The sequence below is a fragment of the Phaseolus vulgaris genome, chromosome 8 (genome assembly GCF_000499845.2).
Source record: "Phaseolus vulgaris cultivar G19833 chromosome 8, P. vulgaris v2.0, whole genome shotgun sequence".
Taxonomy (NCBI): Eukaryota; Viridiplantae; Streptophyta; class Magnoliopsida; order Fabales; family Fabaceae; genus Phaseolus; species Phaseolus vulgaris.
In genome coordinates, this window is record NC_023752.2 from 3,402,888 (window position 1) to 3,419,784 (window position 16,897).

Consider the following 16,897-nt stretch of genomic DNA (forward strand, 5'->3'; position numbering starts at 1 on the left):
ATTACTCATCTATCATGATGAGACAAAGAACATATTGTGTCTGAGGTTGATAGAGTACAATAAAATATATTTTTTTCGTAATGATTTCATATTACACATAAGAAACTTTGAAGCATTGCATAAGTGTCTCAGGTGTAGGGTATCATGGTACAAAGTGAAGGATACTCATTGTGATTAAGACAATACAAAAATGGTCCTTTTGTGAAAGTATTGTGGAATCTTCCAATCATTCTAAGACTTAAGTGTATATTTGATATTGTTAATGGTGTAGAAAATCTTATGTGGCATGATTGTGGAGGAAAATGTGATTAAATGTTACACCATGCAATTGATTCACTTTGATGGAAGAAAATTGTTTCTTTGTATCCACAATTTTGGAATGATCTAATGAATTTAGGCTTAGTCTTGAAACTTATGGAATGAATATTTACTATAACTTAGGTGAAAGGCATAATGCATGACCCATTTTGCTTACCATTTATAACTTGCACTATTTGTTATGTATAAAGAGAAAATATATTATGTTATCTATGATTATATGAAGACCAAGACAAAACTCAGAAATGACAAATGTTTATCTAACTCTATTGATAGAAGACTTAATATTGTTGGGGGGTGAAGGATAGTTGGGAGTTTATTTATTATATGCTAGAAAAGTTAGGTTTTTATGGTAAATGGATTTTATGGATAAAGGGTTGCTTAGAACCTGCTTCTGTGTCAGTGCTCGTGAATGGAAGTCATACTAAAGAATTTTTTCCTAAGAGGGGGCTACGTCAATGTGATCTGTTAGCTATGTTTTTGTTTCTTATAGTGGCAGAGGGATTGGCAGGGGTTTCAAGATTGGCAAAAGAGAAAAATATGATAAATAGTGTGGAGATTGGAAGGGCCAAAGTGAGGGTAAACATGTTACAATACGCTGATGATACAATTTTTTTGTGAAGCCAACAATAAAAGTGTGTTCAATATTAAGGCGATTCTGCTTTGTTTCAAGCTTGCATCTAGGTGAGGGTTAATTTTTTGAAGAGTAAAATTGGTGGAACGGGGAAAGACCAGTTTTCGCTATAACGATTTGCGGAAATTTTGAACTGTGGTGTGATGGTAACTTTTTTTACCTAATTGGGATTGCCGATGGGGGGTGCCATAAGCGAGGTGTTTTTTTGGAGTGGGCTGGTAAAGAGAGTTAAGGTTAGGTTGAGTAGGTGGAAGGGCAGGTGTCTATCGTTAGCTGGGAGGATTTGCTTGATCAAGTATGTTCTTTCTTCTGTTTCGCTATTTTTTATGTCTTTGTTCAAAATGCCCTTAGTTGTGGCAGAGAAGATAGTAAGCATTTAGGGGATTTTTCTTTGGGGGTGGGGTTCAGAAGGAAGTAAGATAGCTTGGGCCTCTTGGAAAAAGGTTTGTGAGTCTCGCGAGTTTGGGGGCCTTGGAATTATCGATTTAAGAATCTTTAACTTAACTTTGTTGGAGAAGTGGATTTGGAGATTGGGGTCGGATAAGGGTGGTTTGTGGAAGGAGATTCTTGATTCTAAATATGGTGGCTGGAGAAGTTTGGGAGAGGACCAAAAATTGTGTAGGGGCTCGCTTTGGTGGAAATATTTGAAGGAGGTGTGGGCTTCGGAGGGTTGGGGAAGAAATTTTGAATCCGCTTTCAAATGGAAAGTTGACGATGGAAGATAGATCTCGTTTTGGGAGGATAGTTGGTTGATTTGTGGTGCGTTGAAGAGGGTTTTCCTGATGCTGTTTTCTTTGAGTTCGGCCAAAGATGCAAAGGTGACACAACTTGGTGATTGGATTAATGGTATTTGGGTTTGGCGTTTAGACCGAAGAAGGTATTTCTTTGAATGGGAGAAGCCTTTGGAGTGTTTTCTTCTTCAAGTTTTGCAAGGGGTGATGTTTGCTTGGAGGGTGTTGGAGAATAAGATTGCTACCTTGGTCAACTTGCATGAGGTTGTTTTGTTGATACTCTTGTTGTCATTTTGTTTTGTTTGTATCTTTGATTTTGTTTGTTAGGTAGGTGTTTCTTGGGAGGAAGGAGGTGGAGAAAGCACAATTTGTATAAGGGTTGGATTACTGTTCATATTTAGTAATTCTTTATTCCTCATAAAAAAATGTCTTTAATGCATAATGAAACAACAATTTCAACTTGCATGCATTATTATTTTACACCGTTAACTACTTTTCAATATATGATCATTTGAATGATTATAGTGTCAAAGGACATCACACTTTCTTGATATGTGAAAAAAATACAAATTACCATAAACTAAAACATGAGTAAAAGACATCTTACATTGGTTAGAAGATATTTTTAAAATGCTATCACTCATATTGTAGGTTAAAAATAATTTTTAATGGATATTAGGATGACAAAAGAAAGTTTCTAAAAAACATATGAAAGAAAAAATGTACTCTTTGAACAATGACACAATAAACAATAATAAACTTCTAAAATTGTTATCTTATAAAGAACATTATTTTATCATGACTTACAATAAAACAAGTATTTTATGTGAAAGATCATTCCAATAAGAGGTCGTATCCTCCATAATTTGACATTCTTACCTTTAAAATAAAGAATAATTTTAATATAAAAATTTAATTATGTGAATTTTGTTTGAACTTTGTTAACGATTGAGATAATTCAGCACGCATTTGATCTTTAATAATTGCGACATATATGTTTATTAAAAAGAGAATTAAGGTTAATGTGCACTTAACCTTGAAGGGATTCTTTTACCCTTTGTTTGTGTTTTGTAAATTTAAAACCTTTAATGCTTTCCTTCAAGGTTAAACACAAATGACAACTACTAAAGATTAAACACAAACTCAATTACTTTAACCATTATCATGAAGTTCAAACATATGAAGATTATTTTGCATACTTTTTAAGATCTCACATCGACTAGATATAAAGACATTCCATAATATATAAATAAGTGAAAACTTCATTTTATAAACCAAGTTTGTAATATTAAATTAAACTCAAAATTTCACTTTATAATATAATATTAATATAATTTATAATCTATCATAAGAGTTGTTAAAATTATCAAATCATCTACTATACTAATTATATATATTCTTTTTGCGTAACTTAATCTCTTATATAAAAAAGAAAATTTAAGAATAGTGATATAAAGATTTATTATTTTTAACTGAAAAATTGACTTTAACCAGGAAGGTCATTTTAAGTGTTAGTTGTAGTAATAAATTAGAGTTTAACTGAAAAGAAACAAAAAACGCGAAAAGAGTTTTGTCCATATGCATGTTCCTTCTTCCTCTTGTTTCTTCTGTCCAAAGTTGTTCGAAAAGGATACTATTGTCCACGACTTCCCTACTATTCTATTAAATAATATCACTAACCCGTGGTTTAGTTCCCCTCATACGTCGTATCTCCCGTCCACCACTTCCTCTTCTTCATACCAAAAATTCAAATTAATTTATTAGCGGGGCTCAGGGCAAGGATAATAATAATAAACATTTTTAAAAATAAATAAAGTTAAATTATGTTAAATTAAGTGAAATTAAAAATGAAGAAAAGTGGTTATTGGTTAACCATAAGGGCGACATTGAAGCAGAGAGATGAAATAAATGAGCGTGGGAAAGCCCTGAGAAGGTGTGAATGACGTAATCGAAATGTCACCCAATTTCACGGTCTACTCTTTAGGAATTTTTATTTGGCAAACCTACTTCCTCACCATGTGCACTAGATGAATGAAGAGATACTCACATTTGTCACACTATAAAAGGACCCTTCATCATCCACTTCTACATAGCTCTCTCATATTAATTCTACCCAGCTCCACAACAATGGAAGGTAACACCCAAAACACGTTTACCTTCGTCACCAACACCATCGACGTTCCAAGTCCAAGCACCCCCGCGATATCACCCTCCCGTGGTTATCTTTCACTACTAGCACAGACTTACCCTCCTGGCTTTTCCAGAAAGGTACCCACACATATCTTATCTTATTCCTTTCTCTTTATTATCTCGTACTTTCGTCAATACCAACACATTCTGCCAAAACCACACACACACACCGATTCAGAAACATAAGACACACAAACTTATGTTTTGATTGCTGCAAATGTATGTACGATGATGATTAATTTTGAGTGATTGGATGTGGCAGGTGTTTGCGGAGGTTATAGGAACTTATCTTTTGGTGTTCGTGGGAAGTGGTTCTGCTGGTCTTAGTGTTATTGATGAGAGCAGAGTGTCGAAGCTTGCAGCTTCACTGGCAGCGGGGCTCATAGTCACAGTGTTGATTTACTCGATTGGACACATTTCTGGGGCACACATGAACCCTGCGGTTTCCCTTGCTTTTGCTGCGGTGAGGCATTTTCCGTGGCCACAGGTGCGTCCGTATAAAGATATTTTTGTTTTTCTCAAAACCCTGTCCATATACGATATGATTATAAAAAAAAATCATAGTACTATGTTCTTTCTGTAATATAATATTATTCTTAACCATGGTGGGGAGATTAGACACAGGATACTGCTTTCCACATGTCTCGATGAACACAATCATGTGTTACGAGGGACTTCGTTTTCCTTGTTTTTTACTATCTCGACGGAGATTGGTAACTACAGTTGGAAAATAATGCTTGATTAAGAGCATGTTGAGTTTAGTTTAATTAATTAAAAACAGTTCTTAGAGTTGACAAAAAGCTAAGGGTTTCAGTATTTAAATTTTGTTGTCATTATCATATGTAAAAAATGATTAATCTAAAAACTGTATGTATCTCTGATTTTTTGGAGAATATTTTCAAAAATTATTATTTATTCCATGAAAGTGTTATCCTTACTAATAATAATGTTTTGAAAAACTAATATATCTTCTGTGATACTATAAAATGAAAAATAATTCCTTCAAACTTATCTTCATGGCTAGTTCCCGGACAGTTTTCACCAATTCTAAACTCTGTTTTTAAACTTGAATGGAGTTTCTACTTGACTCGTCCATTGATTTTCCCATATAATTCAGACAGTTTAATTTGATTTGTTGGTCTCTGTATCTAACACGTAACATGTGTAACTTGTGCAGTTGAGCCAAATATGTCACCATTGTCAATAATAATTGAAGGTTAATAGTACATTAAACCTTCCAATGAACAGTGCACATTAATCAGTTAGATTGACCAAGAGCTTCAGGTCCCTCACCACACCTTTTATATTAAAATGCTCTCCAATAGGAATGCTTCATTAATTATAAACCAGTACTAGCTAACACAAATCAGAATACAATGATTAAAAATAGCCAGAGAACATAATAATGTATACCTGGTATAATAGTTGGGTGGTCTAACATAAATAATATTCCATTATTTCTTATGATTGCCGTATAAATAACCAGAAATTGATAAGCTCAAACATTTCATTAGTCTAAACACCTCATTGATATTCAGTATTTTTATCTGTTTTTTTCTTCTTCTTATCATGTCATATAATTTATCATATATTTAATCCTATCTCTTTATCTCCCTGAGTATTTTATTAAATGATGAGACTGTACAAAAAAAAACTCTTCAAAACATCTTCCAAAACTTGTTTTGTATGCTGGGGTGTAAGACAAATATTTGTCAAGCCATATAATTTTGATTTAAAAAGGTTCAATGAACTTAATGTGGAATTATAAAAAAAATTGTAACAGTAAAAGGGGGAATATCTCATTGAAATGATCTTGAAACCAAGCTGACTCAGTTTGTATGGTTCAAGTCATGATCAAAAGGGTTCAGCCAAGAGAAAAAAAAGAGGTACTGGTCATGTTCAGCCTCACCGTGGACCCAGGGGTAATGTGTGTGCATTTGCAGCCAGAAACAATCTGAAATGTTTCATTAAATATGTGGTCCATAAATCCCTTATGAATCTATATATGTGATGAGGATTTGAACCACTCTCCTGCCCCCAAAATAATGCTGAATAAATGATCAGATACTTATTGTTTAAATATCTAACAAAAATATAGTGAAAGAGAATCTTATTATTTATTTTTAATGCAGAACATTTACTAACATATATTATATGTTCTTCAACTAATGTTCTTAAGATATTTGTTAGTAAAACGTGATAAAATAATTTATATTAAAAGAACAGATATCTCCCCCTTGTACTCTGCAACAATTTAAAATTTGTAAGCTCTGCCTATTTGTATTTGTGAGAAGTAAATTAATAGGCTTAACTCAATTTGGAGCCGACACAAGATGACAAGAATAGCAATAGAAACAGTCATCAAGTACAACTTGAACTTAGAATAAGTTCTTTGCAGATATAGGTCTACGGGGGGTAAAAGAAAAGAATTATAAAATTCTGATCCTTTTCTAATATTTGGAAATTTCGACCAGCTTATTTCGTGGACAAATTGTGGTTATAGACACTTTGTACCCAGACACATAATAAATAACACAATGGTTTTGTTGCAGCTCCCGTTTTACGTGGCAGCTCAACTCACTGGATCCATTTCTGCTTCATACACATTGCGAGAGCTTTTCCAGCCATCAAATGAAATTGGAGGAACATCACCTGCTGGATCACATATTCAAGCACTAATCATGGAAATGGTGACAACTTACACCATGGTGTTCATTTCCATGGCCGTCGCCACAGACACAAACGCTGTAAGAATCACTGCAATTTAGTTGAACATTTTTATATTTATATAAAAAAAATTAATTGGAGTTTTCAAGGACATATATGTTTACTTTAAGAAAAGGTTTTCTGATTTCAATTTACAAACCATTTTGAAAACAAGGTGAGAATTGTGTCATTCTAAAATGAAAAGATGGATAAACATGCCCTAAATTTTGTACAAATTTCAATTATATTATCCAAACATGAGACATGCCCCTAACCTTAACATGTTGTAATATCGCAGACAGGACAACTATCAGGAGTAGCAGTAGGTTGTTCCGTTTCCATATCAAGCATTGTTGCCGGGTAAGTTAAGAAAAAAAAAAGTGTTCCTCACACAAACACAATTTTATATTACAGGAATTACTTGAGCACAGGGAAAATAAAGTTAAAAAGGGAGACTCAAAATTTGTCAAAGGCTATATGCACATACATGCATGACAGAAGAAAATGTTTTGAAAATTGTTGTTGTTGTGATGTCCATGTATACAGACCAATATCAGGGGGATCAATGAACCCAGCAAGGACATTAGGTCCTGCAATTGCAACTTCATCGTACAAGGGACTTTGGTTATATTTTGTTGGACCAATTACTGGGGCAATTTTAGCAGCATGGTCTTACAATGTGATTAGGGACACGGAACACCCTGGTTTTCCATTTTCACTATCCTCCCTTTCATTCAAGGCACGCAATAGAACTAGTGGAACCCAACAAGTTGGAAAAACCGACCACCAATGCTTGGTTTGAAAACAACTATGTAAAGTTTTCCACACCGCCCAAATCAACGTCATCTTGAAAGGCTTTGTCTTGGAGGATCTCAAGTTCCACATGTAGTAGTATCATCATCATGTATATTGATCGATAATGCCATACTACACCACCATGGTATTATTAGCTTGTCCATGTATGAACTTTGAGGGTTGTGATGAGCCATGTAATAATGCAAAAATGTGTAGTGTGTTTATCCTTCATTAATGAAATGTCAGTTTCATATACAGACAACAAATTGGATGCTATTAATGATAATTGAATGCACGCCCAAACAGGTAGTGTGTGTAAGAGATTAATAATCACACATTATTCTCAAATTTAACATCAATAGTACACCTACACAAATCCATATCCATCAACTGGTTTGCCACATACCAAAACACTTCAAGTGGATTCGTACATATTAACACATCTATCCGTCAATTCATAAACGTGTTATTCCCCAGGCCGCCGGAGAATAAACACTCATGCCACCACATACGGTAACCAACCACACTAACTAAGCACCACTCACATTTTAAAGAGTATTAAGTACTCTCCAAATTTTTTTATTTGCTTACAGATCAAAAATATCAAAGTCTTAATCTTATTATTAATATAATAATAATTGATGGAATTGCATATTTTAAGCTAAAATTAAATGCATTCTGATTAACACGTATTTTTATTTATGATTAAATTTTATTAAAAGATGATAATTTTTAACAAATATATAATACAGATATGTTTAAAAGATTATGTTAGTGATATGTTTTTAAGTGACAACAACCGTTTTAAGAAAGAAAGCAAACAGCACAAATTATAATGGAAAAATGGTCGACAAAACATAGTGCTGTTTCAGAAACTTGCAATATAATTCAAATTCTAAGCTCACGTTCAAGACAGAGAACCTTGTGTGGTGAACACTTTCACAAAATATTAGCTACATTCGAAGGCGTGTGAATGTATAATAGATGTTAGAAAACTGCTCAAGAAAGAATCGTAGCCTTTGAAACTCATTTACTTTTTTTTTTTTAATACTATGCACTTAAACTTGGTTGTGGCCAACTAACTAAAATTGTGTCCGTCCATGTATTTTTATTCTTTTTATAAGCATTTCTTTGCATGTCTAATAAAAGAATTAATGTAATATACAGGCATTTAGTTGTAGGTCACCTTCAACTAAGACAAAATCAAGCAAAGACAAGGTAGGAAATTATCACTCCAAACTTTCAAGATTTTTTTCTTTTTACATGTTTCTCATCTTACATCAATCAATTACACATCAATAAATTAAAAGAGATTATATTATATAAATGACTATATATTTATTTTTTAATTAATTTTAAATTTTTTTCTATTATAATATAAAATTTATTTTAATAAAAAAATTCATCCGTTGAAGTTACTATCAAAATATTCACAGATAAATTATTTTAAATTTATCAAATCTTTAGTATAAAGATATGTTGAAATCTCACATCTAGATAAATGTCAAATTACAATACACTTTTACTTACAAATCATCATTTTATAATATTTATATTTTATCTATTGAAAAATTGAATAGAACTAGTAATGAAATCAATACACTATTCAAACACTAGAAGAAAATCATTAAATAAAAACTAATTTTAGAGACAAAAAATAATTAGTTGTTATAGTGATTAAATTAGAGATCATTGTAGAGACAAAAAAATTATTGATTTTTAAATTAGTTTCTATTATTGATAAATAGTTTCTAAATTAATATCTAATTAGCTACTAAGTTTTTTTTTTACCAAATTTAGAATTTAAATAATTGGTAGTTAAAACTTTGGTAACTAATTAGATACTAATTTAGAAATTATATATCAATAATAGAAACTAATTTATAAATAAATATTTTCTTTTCTTTAAAATAATTTGTAATTTATTTAGTATAGAAACTAGTTATTTTTAGTGTTTAAAATTAATTTATTTTTAATGATTTTGAAGTAGTTTGGGTGAAGTTAATACTAATATAATGGATATTAATATTATCTTGACATATATGAAAATTTGATGTTTATCCTTTAAAATGTATGTAGTTTAAATTCTGAAATGAGGTTGAAAAATAGAATTTTGATGGTATGAAAACTTAACACGAGTAAGTTACATGCACTAACGTATAGAGAGTTGATTTGATCCATTATTTAAAGCAGGGTAGGCATGCAATGATGAAAAGAAGCACCACAACCTACTTTCAGATTATGACGATTTGACCATCCTTCTTCCTGTCTTTCATGACGATAGGTAAGATCTTATACAGTCTGGCACAACACAAGCTCTTAAACCTATTATAAAACTAAATAACTTTTTATTTTCTTTTATCAAGATCAACTTCATCATTTACCTAAAAGTAGGTACCACCAATACCCAACGACCCAAGATCGTTTAACTTAGTAAAAAACACAAGAATAGAACCCAACTTTAAAAGCCAAACAACGAGTACCAACAAACCCACTTTGTTAATTTCAAACGGTCAACTTGACTCCCATGTACCAATAACTCCAACACAAGAACCATCCTAAATAAAAAAAAATTATAGCTGTACAATTTTTTATAATTTCTTCTTGCAAAGCGAGTATGGAGAAAAGGGAGATGAAAAGGTAAGATAATAAGATGATCCATATGATAAATGAATGATTGTAAAAAATATTATATAATAGAAACTTTATAAATTTAGCTCATATGTATTGATGTTGATATGTTGATTTAGAAAGCGATTTAGATTATCTAGCCACTTTAGAATATAAATTTAAGATAATATTGGTTAAAAAAATTCAGTTATATTCTTATGTCACTTAATAATCCTAAATAGTCTGCATTAAAAAATATCAAAATTTAAGAGTTGATTTATCTATATACCACTAATCCACTAGTTTCCAAACATTGAAAAAAATTTAATAAGATTAAAAATAAATTAAAAAATGTACACTACTTGTTATATATATTTTTAATCTATATGTCACAGTTTATACGATAAATAAATAACATAGGTTCTCTAAACATAGCTTCGAAAAAATATTGGTAACTCTTTTAAAAAAAGCAAAAGTGTAATTCCTAAAAAGGTGAAACTTTAGAAATAAACTACAATAGCTTTTACTTTACAGAAAAACAGCCAAACACCCTTTAGTATCTGAACTGAAAGGACACGCAAAAAAAGTGCTCATAGATTAACATTATTAAAAGTAAACACATATACTTCACATCTTAATAAATTCATATTTTATTTATTTTGATTTTATTTTTAATTTAAATTTTTTATTATATTATTTTAAACAGTATTAATGTATGTTTTTAATTCTTCATTAGGTCAATAAAACTTTTCTAAAAAAAAGTTGTTATTTAATTAATGCAAGTATTTCTTTTTCTTATGATAAAATAAATTACACTTTTCTCTCTGGAAAGGTTAAAATACACCATTGTTTCCTTCCTTCATGTTAAAAAATATAATTAGATTCATTTAATGTAAGGCTGTAAAATAAAAAATTTAAAAATTTAAGAATATATAAAATATATACTAGAATTTTTATTTTTAAAGATTTTTTTAAAATATAATTCAACACTTACATATCTCAGTAGATAATTATGTTGAAATATTTTGATAATATTTTTTAAAAAGGTTAACTAAATTTAATGAAAAAAAATAAAAAATCATCACATGTTTAAATATTTTATAGAAGAGAAATACATATTTTTAACATAAAAATATGTAATATTTACATTTCTCAATAAATGAAAGTATAATTTAATCAAAATAAAGTAAATCTATAGTAGTAAAATGTTTTTTTTTGTACAATTATTTAACATCATAAATATTTATTACTTCTCACCTTTTTTTTTCAAAATATAACTTTTTTCACATTACCAACATATAAGAAATAAATATCCTATTCATCAAAACTACGAATTAAATTACTAAATATTAAATTATGGTAACTGTTAAATTATGGTGATATACATTCTAATTTTATTTTAGAAATATTTATTATATCCTACAATTTCTATAAATAGAAAGTGCTAGAAATAGATTACAAAGTAAAGTAATAGGGTTGCCAATCCACATAACTTAAGTGATATTATGTAATCATAATTATATATTTATTCAAGATTTAGTGTCTTTTATACATTTATATAATATTTATATTCATGCACCTTTATTTCTTCAAATATTAAAAATATACATGCAAGTTGGATAATTACTTTTAATTTCAATAAAATAAAGTATAGTTATACATAACAATAAAAGACCAAACTAACATAATTCACAAATTCCTTTTGTAGCTTCAACAAGTTACTCCCTTTTCTTTTTTGTCGTTTAGTTTTTCTTCCAAAATTTTAAAGTAAAGTCAACAATTTCTTTTCCTCTCCAAAATCTATTTATATTAATGTTAGTATTCGACACGTTGGCTTAGCAAATTATAATTTGTTAGAAGAATCCTTAAAAAATAATGATTTCTTCCACTTCACTTAATGGATTGAGATTTGGTGACCAAAATTCTTACAGCACTATACTTTTCATCAATCCATTTTCACAATTCTTATTTGGTCACTGAATTTGCTCATTCTTCATTTTTCACCTTTTACTTCATTTTCGATCAGCCCAATGAATTCATACTATTTCTTTTTATACTCCAAATTTCACTTTTCTCCCAACAAAATTTTCGAACACAAATGAGATTAATATACGTAACATATTTTTTCATGTTTATTTACATAATAAAAATTTGAATCGGAATTGAACTATACCATCATGGAAAAAGAATAACTTAACAAGTAAAATAGGTAGGTAAAAAAAATGTAAATTGTTTTATGAGTGGTTATATATATATATATATATATATATATATATATATATATATATATATATATAAACCGAAAGATCATAACAATTTAAACAACAACCGTCTCTCAAAAAAAAATCATCAACCACTTATCATTTATAACTTGTTTTTAATAAAAACATACAAATCAATAGATAAAACACTAAAAAAAAACAAGTGGAAAAAACTTTGAAAATAACCTAAAATTATACTCTTAATTGAACTAAAGAGAAAATTTTAATATGATGAATACTCCTCTTTACAAATATATTTATTCCTATTTATGAATCACGAATGCATATAGTTAATAAGGTTAAAAAATCATAAATTATCACGAATCAAATTGTGAGAATTTAGTAAGGGAATAGAAACTCTGTTTAAACTATAATTTTATAGAGCTTACAAAAATTATGGAGTTTTTTTTATAAAGATTAAAATATCCTTTAAATAACTTTATCTATTTAATTTACTTTTTTTCCGATAAAAAAAATCACATGACGTTGCCAGTCAAATTATTTGTCCATGAAAATATCAATTGCAAATAACTTGTTGACCTTTGCAGAATCAAAATAAATTCCCAATAAATCCATTTTTTTTATCAAATTATTACCTAAACTATTAATATAGTATTTATTATTTTCATTATTTTTGTTGTTCTCAAATTATTGTGATTATTTTCGCTTTTAAATTATAGTTGGTAATAGTATGATTGTGATAGGAATTTAATTCTAAATATAAGTCGAGCAAAGCGACACATAACTAATAAAACATATAAACTTATTATCTGGTTTTGATATGGAAATGATCTCCATCTCTTATATAAGTTTCATAAAGATTTGATATTGTTGAATCTCCCACTGAATCCCTTTCACAACTCTCTTAAAAATCTGGAAATAAACTAAATTTGATAAACTAAAAATTAAAATAAAAGAAATCAGGTTAACTAAAAACTATTTTGAAAAATAACTGTGTAGAAATTTAAGATAAATTAAAAGTTTCAATATAAATATTCAAATTAAGTAAATACTGATAAACATACTGTTTCAAGATTTTGAATTGAAAATATTACATCAATTCATGATTTGTTAACATTTGTTCATGACTCGTTAACATTCAAACTTTGGATCTCATATTTTAGAAAACCTAAAAAAATATTATTATGATTTTTAAAATTCATTTCAAAATCTTAATTAGCAATTCATTAAAACCATTTTATTACAAAGTCGGGTAACGACCGGATAGCGGGTAGTCAGATAAGGTTATCCAACATTCACTATGATAAACTCAAAATGACTCTAATATCGTATTAGGAAATGAACTTTAAACCTAATTCAATCTCATAAACTCATAAGGTGAGGTTTGACTCTACTTATATACACTAAAATGTCTTAATCTCTAGTCGATGTGGAATGTCCTATATATTTAGTAGTGAGATTTGAGTACTGTGAATAAAATTGTAGATGTTGATTTTAATGGGACCATTATGAAAAAGAGTTTAAACTAAATCAATGAAGTCGGGTTAAATCAAATCAAATTTGAATACATTTCATAACTCAGAACCACTAAAATGCTTTCTGATGTAGCTGCGTTTTCAAAGCAAAAACAGAGAAAGTGGTTTTATGTGAATGACATTAAAAGAGCATACGTTTAATACACGTTAGTATGGTAACGGAGCAACGCTTATAGTGACAGAGCTGGTTTTTTCAAGTCAATGAGTCCTCATCTTGCCCCACGATGGTGCCACCCCTAAGTACCCTCCACCATGCTTTGCTCCACATCTTCCAAATAATGCACCTTCCACTCTCACCACGCCTAAATTTCACCATATGTTATACCAAAGTTATAAAAGGAGGAAAACCAAGATGCTTTTGCCATCAATGCTACCAAAATTTTCTTTCACCCTCCACCATTTAACTAACCAATTAACAGCTATGTTAGAACCACTGATCATCAATTATTGTGGCCTTCTTTCTTAATTATAAACATAATCATATCTATCCACATCCCACATTTATTACTGTTCTTTTGCTACTCTTCCTTCTTTCCTTCTTTTGATGATGACATTATAAATAAATTCAAGAGACTTTTTTTTTTTTTAATGTTAATTGATATTGATATGTTATTCGTTTTGTCTAATCAAATTTTGGTGAAAATATATGATTTTTATTGCTGATATTGAATTTGAGAAGTTGTCTTCATTTTGCTCTTCATGCAAAATAATAAGGTATGATATTTCTAAATATATACGATATCTTGATGACTTCAATAACATAATCAAATCACCTATTATTTTGTCCAGACATGTTGATGTACAATATAAACATGTTACTATTTACAAAAAAAGCTAACGATGTCCCTCACAAAGAAGTAAGTGGTGTCACAGAAAAACATAATTTTGCGATAGAAGTATAAATACATGATCTACATGTTTGTAATGCAATGGTGGTGAAAGTTGAGGGAGTTGCTATTGATCTTGATATCCTTATTGAAGTTGTTGTTGGCCAAGTGGAGGATAAGTCTCTTGTTGGTTAAAAGTTTAAGAAATATGTTGAAGATACAGGGCTGGTTCAGGATCTCAACGTGATATTTTTGTTGATACTACCCTCTTTGGAGAATGTCCATGAATAAGACAATTTGCTACAAAAAATGACTCATTGCCTCTTGAAAATTATGATTTTTTAGAAGAATTCTCACATCTCAATGTAACAAATGCAATAAGTTTTAAATTAGTTGATGACAAACAAGTTACTTCTAAATTTGTTTCTCAAGATTTAGTCTTGCAAAATTATTTTGAATATTTTTTAGGTGATAAACAAGAGGCTCGAGAGTCATGTCCGACCATGTTGACAACAAATGCAATTAAATCTACCTCGGCTGATATTTTTTTAGAAGAAGTTAATTTGGTCTTTAAGTTTTAGACCGAAAAAATGGATAAGGAATGATCATTAAGTGAAGACGATAAATCAGTTCAAACTTTGAGGAATCAAGGATATCTTCCTAAAGTTCAAACAAAGTAATAAGATAACCTTAAAAACATGTCAAACCAAGAAAAGGTAATAGTAATGACCTCCATCAATATTATATGATTTTATTATTATTGTTGAATGCAAATGAAAATCAATCTCATTAAATTTTTGGGATTCAATTGTTTTTCTTGTTACACATTAAAAAAAAAAATAAAGAAAATCAAATTAATTCATAAACTAATGTAAGATAATTTTTTTAAAACTGTTTTGATCTAGTTTCTGTATAAATTTATAAAGACGTTCACTTTATAATATTATCCCAAATTTCACACTAAAATTTGGAAAAAAAAAATGGATACCCGCGGCTTATTTAACTTTAAAGATTAAAATCAAATATTATCCCAATTGAAACATTCACACTAGAATTTCGGAAAAGGTATACTCGCGGCTTATGTGTGTGTGTAGAAATATTGTAAGGTGAGATATAATGAAAAATAAATACGTGTGTGTATTTGGGCTCTATTAACTAATACCTTGATAAAAAAAAGAGTAAGTAAATTTATCAGAAATCATGCTAAAATATATTAAAAAGGATAAAAATTACGCTGATACTTTATTAATTTTTTTTCTTATAATTTGATTCCTTAACCATACTTTTTGAAACATTAATGTATTTTAATTTGGTTATATTACACAGCTATATAAAGAAATATTTAATATTGGAACATGAAATTTACGCAATTATTGCTGATAAAAAAATTACGCAATTATTTGATAATCAATAATTTGATGAATTTAATTAAAATAACTAAGATAATTCTAATGTTATCTTATAATTTGAAATTTATATGAAAATTAATTAAATTTTTAAAAAATTATATAAAAACACACATATGTACAGTAAAATAATTCTCCATTTATATATTTTTATTTCAATGGTATTAGTAATCATGAAAGATCTGGCACACGTGTCAAACTAGTTAGCTTTGTCAACTGCATTTGACTAAGTCACAAGCTTTCCATACATTTTCAAACTGAAGTCTTTTTTTTTTTTAATGTGTGAAACTTTTTTTATTAAAGACATCACACTATCTATGTAGGATTGATACGGAGACTCATCCGATCATGGAAATATTTAAAAATTTTAAAATATAAAATACGAAAACACATATTTATATATTATATAATTATAAATTATGTAAATTGATAATAAAGATTTGTGTGCACAAGTATATTTTAGATTATTTTTTGGAGAAAAAAGATATTTTTCATGACCGGTTTACAAGAATTTGCTTCTTATTTTTATAATCATAATAACAATTTATACAATAAAGTTTGAATTTTTAAAAATTAATATATTTTTTTAAAAAAATTGTATTAGAATTGTACTAAAATTGTCAGAAATTTAATAAATATTTTTTGAATTGGACACTTCACATATACATATCCTACAAGTATTATACGAATATCGATGTCAAAGAGTAGTGTCCGAATCTCATAATCCACGAGGGTTAAACTTGGTTCAATTTCGATTATTTTCCATCAATTTTTGCTTCTCAGCTTTTTATGTATACTATTTCCTTTTTCGGTTTCTAAAACATAAAACATAAAAATATTGAAACATATTCCTAGCTGTTGATTGATGTCATGCTGATTTCAACTTCTGCTTTTTGAGTCAACAATAATGTTTTTTTTGTTTG

At 29.0% G+C, this 16,897-nt stretch overlaps 1 protein-coding gene across 1 annotated transcript; it reads left to right on the forward strand.

Annotated features, from left to right (window-relative positions):
- Positions 1–3,550: 3,550 nt before the first annotated feature.
- LOC137823554 (aquaporin NIP2-1-like) lies at positions 3,551–7,640 on the forward strand. Its single transcript, XM_068628740.1, has 5 exons — positions 3,551–3,951; positions 4,136–4,360; positions 6,426–6,620; positions 6,878–6,939; positions 7,126–7,640. The coding sequence occupies exons 1-5, from the start codon at positions 3,715–3,717 to the stop codon at positions 7,379–7,381; spliced, it is 975 nt and encodes a 324-aa protein (XP_068484841.1). The 5' UTR covers positions 3,551–3,714; the 3' UTR covers positions 7,382–7,640.
- The last annotated feature ends 9,257 nt before the right edge of the window (positions 7,641–16,897 follow it).